General features: G+C 46.8%; 3 protein-coding genes across 3 annotated transcripts; 1 reads left to right on the forward strand and 2 right to left on the reverse strand.

Annotated features, from left to right (window-relative positions):
• Positions 1-825: 825 nt before the first annotated feature.
• LOC6732813 (heparin sulfate O-sulfotransferase) lies at positions 826-2,815 on the reverse strand. The gene is made up of 5 exons (XM_002079890.4): positions 2,521-2,815; positions 2,137-2,455; positions 1,940-2,078; positions 1,659-1,879; positions 826-1,583 (listed from the first exon to the last, which is right to left on the reverse strand). The coding sequence occupies exons 1-5, from the start codon at positions 2,645-2,647 to the stop codon at positions 1,340-1,342; spliced, it is 1,050 nt and encodes a 349-aa protein (XP_002079926.1). The 5' UTR covers positions 2,648-2,815; the 3' UTR covers positions 826-1,339.
• A 211-nt stretch (positions 2,816-3,026) lies between these two features.
• Positions 3,027-5,354, forward strand: LOC6739250 (ran GTPase-activating protein). Its single transcript, XM_016169050.3, has 5 exons — positions 3,027-3,305; positions 3,365-4,046; positions 4,109-4,622; positions 4,722-4,898; positions 4,955-5,354. The coding sequence occupies exons 1-5, from the start codon at positions 3,200-3,202 to the stop codon at positions 5,282-5,284; spliced, it is 1,809 nt and encodes a 602-aa protein (XP_016025539.1). The 5' UTR covers positions 3,027-3,199; the 3' UTR covers positions 5,285-5,354.
• Positions 5,355-5,396: 42 nt separating this feature from the next.
• LOC6732814 (DNA topoisomerase 2) lies at positions 5,397-11,519 on the reverse strand. Its single transcript, XM_016178072.3, has 5 exons — positions 11,221-11,519; positions 9,749-10,336; positions 9,269-9,692; positions 6,162-9,202; positions 5,397-6,098 (listed from the first exon to the last, which is right to left on the reverse strand). The coding sequence occupies exons 2-5, from the start codon at positions 10,304-10,306 to the stop codon at positions 5,778-5,780; spliced, it is 4,344 nt and encodes a 1,447-aa protein (XP_016025540.1). The 5' UTR covers positions 10,307-10,336; positions 11,221-11,519; the 3' UTR covers positions 5,397-5,777.
• Positions 11,520-11,743: the final 224 nt, after the last annotated feature.

The following is an 11,743-nucleotide window of genomic DNA, read 5'->3' on the forward strand; positions in this document are numbered from 1 at the left end:
AATGTATATTTTCATTCCTCGTCGCAAAATACGCGATTTTTAAAGTTAGGCTATCTTTCGAAATCGCGGCACAGGTATATATTATATATAGTAAGTGCGTGTTCTGCGCGTTTCGCACAGTGTATCGTGGTTGATCTTCTGATGGTTACGCGACTTGGATGCAATTAGACTTGAACTTTTGAACGCTCCGTACACGAGTAGTTTAAAGACTAATCGCCATCGCCACTGTGACTGAGTGAAAAACGAGTTTTAAGTCCCTCTTACGGATCGTAAGTGTAGTTATTACTTTGGCTATCACTCCGCTCGTTCGACACAACAGTAACCGTGCCTTTCTGCCGGACAGTAGCTATGTACCTTCTTTCGACTGGCGTGTCCGCGTTCCACGATCAAGTGATCAACTGACTGACGGGGGCTGTGGGTAATGCGAGCTCATTTGCTTTTAGTTTCAAGCACGAGCAATTAATTAAGTATTTCACTGCTCGCCGTTTCCAAATGTATTTCCATGCCATTTCTTGCGCTTGCCTGAGCCCATTCTGCGTGTCGGACCGCCATTCCGCCATTCAGCCATTCGGTCATTCCGTCGGCCAGCCAGTCGATCACCTTCGAGCACGGAGCTACGTCAGCCTTTAAAGTCCGGCGGAATTTCGTTGGGCAGCCAAGTGCAATTAGCTAAGTCGAAGTACAGAACGCCGAGAGTTAAAAGTAACCCACTGATGGCATTAATCAATTTACGAACACGCAATCCCAGCGACAGCTGTTGATACGCACAGCGCGCTTCACATGTGGACAGAAATACAGACAGACAGACAGACACTCCATTATCTATTGGGTATTTACATGCATTTAATTTGAATGTCAAATTCAGATTTATGGCCTAGCCTATGAGAGTTACAATCAATGAGAGTCGTTTACATATGAATTTACACCTACTTCTAGTTCTACGTATGCATATCGATCTATGGCCTACATTCAATTCAATTCATCCATTCATTCCGTTGTATTGTCGAGTATAAAACGTACATTTGACTAATCATATAGAGATATTGTGCAGACAATTGTTGCTAGATATTGCTTACGATGAACTACAAACGCGTTCTCGCCTGTCTTATACGTTTAAAGCTTAGACTACGTACAAAAGGTTTGGGTTAGTAATATGTCAACGATATTCACTGCTAAAGTCTTAGGTAGCGCTTAAGTGTACGGATGAGTTACTCTTAAGTACAGATCAAATCTATGCGAAGGAGAGTTACGTATTTACAATACTATTGTCGGAGACTCGTGGTTAGATAACTGGAGTCCGCCGAATCCTCGCTCTGCGACTCCGTCGCCTTCTCTGCAATCATTTGGGCCTAATCTTCTCGTACATGAACTTCTGCACGTGCTTGTTGTCCGGCTGCATGAGCTTCTTCTTGTTGAACTCGAATTGGGCCAGAGCGAAATCGTACAGATCGTTTTCCATTTGCCAGATTTTTGTCTTTTGAATGGCCTTAATTGTCGATTCGCTGGGAGGAAGCTTGGAAGATGTCACCCGAAGATGAGATTTGTTTGAGTTATGATAGTGCTCCCGAAAGCCGTGAAAAATTCTGCGAAAAAAACAGGTCATTGAAGCAACTGGACGTATTCTAAACCAGACAATAACATATGGTTGGGAGGCACACCTTGGGAGGGATCTCTCAAGCAGATCCACAAACTCGTACATCTGCTCGGTGACTCCGACTAGGAAGTATTCGTTGACTAGATTGCGCTTGGCCTGGTCCAAGGCCCAACTGCTGCCGGGTTCCCAGCACTCGGCTGCATGGCCACAGAAGAAGGGTATCTGCAGCCACATGTTTTTGGGATCACAGTCGGGTTGTTTCTGCACCACGCACTCATCGAAGGTCTGCAAAAATGTTTAAGGGTTTCGGTTACAGGGAGGTTCATGCCTTGATGCTCTACCTACAATTTTATTGCCCGCCTTCTTGCGGACTAAATTCGGTCGGTAGTTGTCGCCAAAACGTAGAAAGTAGTAGTAGGAGACAAGTCTGTCGAGAGGTTTGCGCACCAAATTGATGTAGATGGGCTTGTGGGCGATTTGGAATCTGCCAAAGAGTAATGCAATTGAGACGGGCTCTGCTGAATTGGCTAGATGTTACCTACTTTGAGAAGTCTAGGAAGGCCATGTGGCCGTGATAAAGAGCTGGCTTCATCTCGTGCCACCTGGAAACATTGCGCACGAATTGGATTTGATTAGGAAGCGAGAGGACGTGCATGTTGGCAGTGACATTAATGTGCAGCACATGGAATTTATTGGGCTTGCACAGATCGTATGCTATGTTGACAAAACTGGTGGATCCCGTTTTCGGAACGCGGTTGTAAAGCACCACCAGGTGCTCCTCGAAGTCAAAGTCATCGGTGGTGGACGAGGCATGCCGATCTGGGCTCAGGGAATCGCCCAGCTTGGACAGCGGCTTGAAGGCTGCACAAAATAGATAGTGGGTGTAAAAGTGATATGGCTTGGTCTATCTACCGGACTCCACTTACCATGTTCCAGGCGAATCTCTGACCAAAGCAACCAGTAACCTGCACAGGTGACCGCGCACAGGGCTATCAGGATCAGCCAGTGGGTGGGTCGGAGCAGAATCCACATCTTGAGCAGTTTCCTAAACATGCCTCGTGTCGGTTTGCCCTACAGGTCAGCACGGCAGCTCATATCAGGCTATTTATTTCAGCATAATCTCAGGTCGTTGTTTTCCTTGTTTTTTTTTCTGCAATCAACGTCGAGCAGTGCTGGTCAGCAGCTACTGGACAGTGCTGCAAGGCACTGAAATCTGGTGAATCTGTCGGAATGTGCAGCTGTAGCTGAAATGACTAACTTGGTGATGGAAAATAGCTAAAAATACTAGCTCAGATAATTAGATTTAATTTCCAGCTAGGAATCGTTAAATGAATTCATTTATAACTTCAATAAATATGTTTTTCCTAAAACATAACACAGAATATTTCAGTCCAGTCACAACCAGATCTGCATCACCCTGTTTTGCGTTCAGCATCACTGTTGTGATTAGTGTGACCACCCTTGCCGGCAAACAATACCAAGCAATGCCAAAATTCTAGCGCCCATTTTTGCGAGGTTAAAATCAATTTCGCAAGCCGGCTGCAATCGCAAAGTACAGTGCAACCTATATACACTCGTATAAAATAATTCCACTTAAAAGCAACCATGTCCTTGTCCACCTTTAACTTCGTCAGCATGGCCGCCCAACTGGGCCAGGAGCGGGGAATCTCATTCGAGAACAAGGCGCGTTCCTGGAGCACAGCTGACGATGGTGAGTTTGGGTGACGCTTTGGGTGCTTCATGCAGTGGCTATACTAAGGCCTTTTACAGTCCAGGAAGTGGTGGATGCCCTTAACAAACAGACCACCGTGCACTATCTGAATCTGGACGGAAACACACTGGGCGTTGAGGCCGCCAAGGCGATTGGGGAGGGTCTGAAGCGTCATCCAGAGTTTCGGAAGGCGCTGTGGAAGAACCTGTTCACTGGTCGCCTCAAATCGGAGATTCCGGAAGCGCTCGAGCACCTGGGAGCCGCGCTAATTGTCGCGGGCGCCAAGCTGACAGTCCTGGATCTCAGCGACAATGCCTTAGGACCGAATGGCATGCGAGGCTTGGAGAAGTTTCTGCGATCCCCGGTCTGCTACTCGCTGCAGGAGCTGCTGCTGTGCAATTGTGGCCTGGGTCCCGAGGGCGGTAGTATGCTGTCCCAGGCTCTGATCGATCTGCATGCCAATGCCAACAAGGCGGGCTTCCCGCTCCAGCTGCGCGTGTTCATGGGCCCACGCAATCGTCTCGAGGATACCGGTGCTATGGCCATGGCAACCACATTCCAAACCCTCAAGACCCTTGAGGAGATTGTTCTGGAACAAAACTCTATTTACTTCAAAGGCGTCGAGGCCCTGGCCAAATCCTTCAAGAATAACCCTCATCTGCGAGTGCTAAACATGAACGACAATACTCTAAAGTCCAATGGAGCTGAACAAATAGCTGAGGTTCTTCCCTTTTTGCCCCTGTGAGTCGGTTATACAGTTTTTGATGAGCGAGAGTGTTATGTGATATCTTTTTGCTTTACAGGCTGCGTGAAATGAGCTTTGGAGACTGCCTGATCCAAACCAATGGCGCCTACCACTTAGGTGAGGCTCTGGAGAGAGGCAACGAACAACTGGAAGTTATCGACTTAGGTTTTAACGAAATCAACAGCGACGGCGGCTTGGTGTTGGTGAATGCTATGCGAAATAAGCCCAAGCTGCGCATCTTGAACCTAGATGGCAATTGGTTTGGAGAAGCTGGTAGCGAGGAGATTATCAGCGAGATGAGTAAGTTGCCAACTGCTGCCGCACTGCAACCGTTTCAGCACCAGGAAGAGGAGGATTCGGTAGATGAGAATCACAAGCAGGACGAAGACGAAGAGGAAGTACACGAGCACGCCAACGATACTACCGAAGAAGCACAGGAGGACGACGAGGATGAAGAGGACGACGAGGATGACGACGACGACGAGGATGACGAGGACGACGAGGATGACGGGGAGTACAGCAACGTCGCGGAGGAGACTGCCTATGTCACCACGAATGCCTTCACGACCAAGGTTAGTTTATACTTCGGAGTACTGTGCAAGTGGTATATACTCGTAACTCTTAGGGAAACAGCAATTAATCGAATTATCTTAAATTTTAAATTTTAACAGATGTTTAACGACACAACCAACTCGATGACCAGCGAAACTTTTGCGGTCGCAAACAAGACGATCAGACAAAAATGCACTCCAGAGAAGTTCTGTTTGAGCCAGACACCCTGCTCGCAGGAAGATTTTGATTCGCTAGATATGGATAACAAGCTTGAGGCTTTGAAGTCGATTGTCAACGTAAGTTATTCTTAATAAATTGAAAGCGATTAGAGTAACATAACATTTTTGTACAGCAATTCACCGGCGACAACCATTTGCTGCTGCTCGTCTTCACCACCTTGAAGTGCGCGCATTTGTCGAAATCCTCGAAAGCTGCGTTGGATCTGGCCGTCTCCTTGTACCAGGCCACCTTTGACTACGCCATCAAGACAAAGCAGGAGACCCGTGTGCTCAACTATGTACTGATGCAGCTCCGTTTGTTGCCCTGCAAGGAGGCATTCCATTCGGACTACGATGTCAAGAGCTGTCGATTTGCTCTGCGCGAGGCTCTCAAACAACCGACGTTTGCCAACGACAACGTTAAGAATTCCTTCAAGACTTTCCTGGAGGGTGCGGAATCGTAAAGAGATTACCTATATTTCCCACTTTCCGATGTGTGTATGTACATTGGCGAATAAAATCGTATTATTCATATCCCGTAGTAGTGTTTTTTTATTACCCATAAAACCAATTGACTTTTAAAGTATTAGCCATTCGGCAAAATTGATTTATTTACATGAAGAGAACTCGTATGAGACTACAAACTATCTTTATGGAACATGTTAATACATTGATATTATGTTTGTAAATTTCTCTTGGTGGCTTTCTTGCTGCTCTGGAACACAGAATCAGCTACAGTAAACGAATGTAGCGAAGTGGTTATCTAAAGTTAATTAAAAAGACGAATTACAAAACATTGACATGAACATCGAGGAGAACATTGAAAGATTATAAAATAACAAAGGATCGTGGCGAGCAAGTCCGCAAAAAGTGCCTCCTCGAGATTCTCGATTCGGATAATGCTGATTCCAAGAGTCGATCTGCTTGCTAAATACTTCTATCAATATCTTGTGTTTCTTAATTGAAATCAGAATCAGAATCATCATCATCAAACTCGATGTCATCATCATCGCTTTCAATTACAGCTCGCCGCTTCTTTGGCGGAGCTTTCTTCTTGGCTCCCCCACTGCTCTCATCCTCTCGACCTCGCTTGCCTGGACGTTTGGGCGATTCATCATCGCTGGCGTTGTCATTATCATCATCAGAGCCAACGTTGCCACCGTCTTCCTCCTCATCCGAAAAGAGCGAGCTGTAGTCTATCTTCTTACTGGCCTGTCGACGTCCAGGACGCTCTGTACGAGGAGTTACTTCCTCCACGTCATCGTCGCTCTTTTTCGCCTAAAGAGGAAAAATGTTAATTGATAATTAAATACGGATTTGGGTAATTAATGAAACACTTACCTTGGCCTTGCTGAAGTCAATTTTGCTCTGCTTGAGCCCGTCGCCGTTCTCCTTCTTTTGGCGCGGCTTCTTTTCTCCCGGCTCCTTCTTGACAGCCGCCTTCTTGGCCTTGGGTGAGGTTTTAGAGCCGCCCTCGACCATTGCATCAAATTCGTCCACCTCTTCGCCGCCGCTGGCATCAGGATCTGCTTTAATCTGCTTGCCCTTCGGTTCCTTCTTCACTTTCGGCTCCTTGGGCTCTCTGGGTTTCTTCGGCTCCTTGGCCGCCTGAGCTACCTTGGCAGCCGCTGCCATTTTCTTAATGATTTCTTCGGTGATCTTAAACTCCACGGGTTCTCCATCGGGATCTGGGTATATGTCTAAGGTACCCGCTCCGGATCCTATTGACTTAGCCTTTCTGCCCTTTGTTGAGACAGATTTCTGGCCCTTCAAAGCCTTCGCAGTCTTGAGATTGATCCCCTGCTCTTCCACGCGCTCCTTCTGCTCTACTTCATTTAACTTCGATTCGAGGGCATCCAAATCATCCAGCCAAAGCATCTCCGGCGTCTTCTTGCGGAGATTTTCCAACTCTGAGAGCTTGGTGTCGCGCTGTTTGAGTAGCTCGTTCTTCTTCTCCTCTGTCAACATCCACATGGACATGCCCAGAAGGTAGTCGAACTTTTTGACATCAGTTAGTTTCTTAAAGGCCTTTTCCGGATCGGCTTCCTTTTCCTTCTTAGCCTTTGAGCTGACACTGGGAGCTGCCTCCTCTTCTTCGTCATCCTCCTCGTCAGCTGGCTCGGCATCCTCCATTTTAATGCGGCGCTGCCACTCCTTGACGGGATCGGGACGGTATCCACGTTTCAACAACTCATCGCACATGGCCTTGCGCTGCTTGTTCTCCACCACCAGCTTCTTCTCGCACTTTTCGAGAATAAAGCGCGCCTGATCACTGAGCCGATCAGCCTGCGCCGTGAGCTGGCCGACCAAAAAGTCCCTCCGGCGGGCGTAGTACTCGCGTCGCAGTTTATAAAACTCTTTGAGGATATCGATCGCGGTGGGGAAGCGTCGCAGACAGTTGTTCTGGTCGAAGGCATGCATCTGGTTGGTGGAAAGCGTCGTGGTAAGTTTGAACACTCGGTGGAAACCACCTTCCTCGGCTCGAATGCGCTCAAATTCGCCAGGTGCGAAACTGATCACAAAGCGAACGGTGGTGTCTGTATGATACTCCTTGTACTCCGAAACAACAGCCTTCACCTTTTCGGTGCCGTTTGATAGAGCTTCCAGAACATTTTCCTTGTAGTTTTGCGTCCATACGCCCACAGGGAGTTCACTGATTTCTAAGCGGTTTCCGTGCAAAATTTGTAGGTTACCAGTCTGAACATAACGACCATCCGACACGTACTCAATGCGTCCTAAAAAGTTCTTGTACCACGGATGCATCACAACTGGCTCTTGTCCGTTTATCATCTTCCTCAGATTGTTCATAATCTCACGAGGATTGTAGTTGGATATCTTCGTGGACCATCCAGTTCCGATGCCCTCGGCTCCGTTTACCAATACCATCGGTATGATGGGAAGATACCACAGTGGCTCGATCTTTTGGCCATCGTCCACCTGGTAATCCAAAAGTGGATCGTCCAATGGATGGTATATGAGTCGCGTCAAGGGAGACATTAAAGTGAAAATGTAACGAGCGCTGGCACAATCTTTGCCTCCCGTCAAGCGGGTACCAAATTGACCGCGTGGCTCAAGCAGATTTATGTTGTTCGCACCCACAAAATTCTGGGCCAGATTTACGATTGTCATCTGCAGGGATACCTCTCCGTGGTGGTAGGCCGACATCTCCGCCACTGATCCGGATAGCTGGGCCACCTTCACCTCACGCTTGTCATTCCTTTTGAAACAAGTGAACATAACCTTCCGCTGACCCGGCTTCAAGCCATCCACCAGACTAGGAATGGAGCGCTCATTGTCAGCATTCGAGAACAGCACCAACTCCAGATTGATGAAGTCTGCATAGGTGATGCTCTTTGTGCCCTTGGTGTAGAGATATCGCTCTGGCAAACCGAGCTCCTTGCGTCGCTTCACCTCGTCCATGTGGTTGGTAAGCCACACCTTTCGCGACTCGATGTGCTTCTTGGAGAAGGCCATAATAATGCTCTCATCATCCACCGATCCATCGTACTTAAATAAGATGCGATGGCGCTGCATGTCTTGAAAATACTCTTTCGCCTCCTTGGAGGTCGAAGTACCCAAACCCTTATAGTACTTGATATTGTACGTATGGTGATTAGCTGTATCATTTTTCCACTCCTCGAACTCGGGTAGCGAGTAGAATGATAACTCCTCGTTTTTCTTGGTTGCCTTCACAATTGGTGTAATGAACTCCTCAAGGAAGGGCAGACGCAGAAGCTCTGGCCAATTAGTGTGGATGAAGTTGATTAAAAGACCCTTGATGTGGGAGCCGTCCTGATCCTGATCTGTCATGATCATCACTTTGCCATAGCGCAGAGTTTTTAGATCGTCCTCAGTGAGGTACTTCTTTTTGTATTGTAAGCCGATGATCTTGCATAAATTGTTGACTTCGGCATTCTCCGAAAGCTGCTTGTAATTAGCTTCCCGCACATTTAGAAGTTTACCTCTAAGCGGGAACACGCCGTAGAGATCTCGTCCGATCACGCCCAGACCAGATACGGCTAATGACTTGGCTGAGTCTCCCTCCGTGAGGATGAGGGTGCAATTAATAGAGTTCTTTCCACCCGCCTCGTTAGCGTCTTCCAGCTTGGGAATGCCCTTGATCTTGCTTGACTTGCGACCGCCCGTCTTGGCAATATCATTTTGGGCCTTGAACTTGGCCCACGCCAGCACAGACTCCACGATGCCAGACTTGGACATGTTGTTGATGAACTTATCCGAGAGGGTGCACTTTGAGCCGAAGCCCTTTTGTTGCAGAGTCATGTTCTCCTTGGTCTGCGAATCAAAAGTGGGGTTCTCTATCAAACAGTTGACGAAAACCCACAGATGGTTCCGGACCTGGAATGGCTTGATGTTGATGCCACCTGGAAGAGATTCAAAGCCAATATTAGTTGTAGTTTAAGGAAATACGCATTTAAAGCAAACCCTACCTTTGTTCTTTTTCTTCAGAACCTCGAGCAGCTGCTTGATGAGATTGTCTACCACATGGTCCACATGCCGACCGCCCTTGTAGGTAGCTATCGAGTTGACAAACGAGACCTGTTGGAAGCCTCGATCCGAAGGACAGCAAGCCACCTCCCACCGCTCGTTGGCAACCTCGTGGACTATCTTGATCGGTGGGCCAGAATCGTCGTCCGTGCTCTTGATGTGCAAATCAATATAGTCCTTGAAGTTGCGTACAGCCAGCTTGTTGCCGTTTAGGAAGACGGATACTCCCTTGGATGAGGCGGCCACATCGTAGGCGCGACGCGACATCAGAGCTACAATATCTTCATCGAGACGGTCCATCTTGAACTTGGCCAGATCGGGACTGAATGTGATGCGTGTGTAGTCAGTGCCATTGAAGTCCTTGATCTGTGGGTTTACTGAACATTAGATGATGTCTTAAACAAGAAATGTTATTTCCTTACCTGCACATCGGAGGCTTTTCCCATGTTGTTGCCCCAAGTCTGCTTGAAACTTTTCCTGTATTCCTTCGTGGCAGTCTCAACGGTGAAGCTGGTGGAGAATATGTTGCAGAGCTTCGCTCCGTATCCGTTCCTGCCGCCAGTGACCTTCTTCTCATCGTCGTTGTAGTTCGACGAGGTCAGTAGATGACCAAAGATCATCGTGGGAACGTACATCTTCTGCTCCTTGTGCATGGTCACCGGAATGCCCTGGCCGTTGTTCCACACGGACACAATGTTGCGCTCCGGATCGATGTCGATCTTAATGGTGTTCATGCTCTTGTCTCGCTGCTTGTTATCTGCCGCATTCACAAGAATCTCGTCGAATATCTTGTAGAGGCCGGGCACGAAAGAGATCTCCTTCTGCACCATGCGGTTTTGCGAGTTGTCATACACCCACATCAGCTCCTTGGTGAACTCCACGGATCCGATGTACGAGTCGGGTCGCAGCAGGATGTGCTCCAGCTGCGACTTCTTCTGGTACATCTGTTCGATGGACATGCCCTTGTTTCCGTTCTCCATGATGCTTGTGTCGCTGTGCTTAAGCTGGATCTTCAAAGAGTAAACAAAAGGCGTTTGTTAATTTGCTGAAGCAATTGTACACCGAACTAATCCGAGCCATAGCCTTAGCTACTATTAATCACTTTGCCTGCGTTAGTTAGTTAGTTAACAGTTAGTTAACAGTTGCTATTAGTTATATTGGTAATATTGTGTTCACCTTTTTTTTAAATTTAATAATAACAAATAAGATAGATGGCACCCAATATGTTTAACGGCTTCTTATTAACGGGAATAGTTGTGCGTTGGTATGTGATGGTGATGTTCAGCAATTTTTTATTAATGAATGCGCACTGTACCCACGGCGGAAAAAAAAAACAAAACGCGCGCCCGCGCAATGCATAAATTCCGTTCAGACGAAAGCTGGAATGGAATGGGACTTGGCCAACATGGGAAATGGTTGGGTGCGACAAACAGAAATAACTGCAGATAAATTGAAAAGTGGCAAACGTATTATTTCGCCTAGTGCTACTGTACTGGGAACAGATTTTCTGCACACTTTGAAATACATAACAGCCCTGTCTCTTTGGCGGCACCGCTTTGCGTGCGCCGTGTGTGCGCGTAAGTGTTCGTGTTTATTGGCATTTGCCGGCAATCACAGCTATTTTTTTTTTTTTATTAAGGTTTCTCGATCGCTTACACTTTATTGTAAACAATTTTAGGCCTGCATATATGCTCCGCGCTAAGAAATCAACGAACTATGGTTTTTTGGAGCCTAAAATCAGCTAAATGTCTATACCGGTATCGCCATTTTTAATTTGCAAGCGACGCCACCGAAAAATTGATATATCCGTCATATTAAAGGATTAATTGACAGGGCTCTTTAGTTGTCCGGTACAGTCCAATTTAACGATTGTAATTCAGCACTTTCTGCTTACCTGGTTAAAAAATTGCCAAGTATCTGCTGCGTTTTCTTGCTGCCGCCGACAACCAAAGCGCGGCAAAACTCTAAGTTGCAGACGATAAACGAGGCGGTGCACTACAATTTTCGGCTTGTACGTGCCACACGCGTCTGCTTCCTTTAGCTAAAACTTGTACAGTTCGCAACTAACTTTTAAAATACGCACAGTACATTTAACAACTTTTCACTACCGACAACAAATGAGAGATATTCCTAGTTTTAGAGCTGGCAAGGCGCACAAATCGATGTTTGAATGAAATCGCTATCGATAAGTCCCATAACAGTGTTGTTTGGGTTGGTGCATACGCTCATTGTGAACAGGGCTAATCTGTTAACTGCTGTCTGTGACTCCGCTAAAATCACGGTTTCTTAGTTCTATCTCAATCACGTTGATGAGTTAAGCAACCGTTATTTCTAAAAATTAGAAAGTAATGAATACTATTTTTGGGGTTAAATTCTTTTTCAAGTCGAAGGTAGGGTTTTTAAATATTCCAATTAAT

The sequence above is a fragment of the Drosophila simulans genome, chromosome 2L (genome assembly GCF_016746395.2).
Source record: "Drosophila simulans strain w501 chromosome 2L, Prin_Dsim_3.1, whole genome shotgun sequence".
Lineage (NCBI taxonomy): Eukaryota > Metazoa > Arthropoda > Insecta > Diptera > Drosophilidae > Drosophila > Drosophila simulans.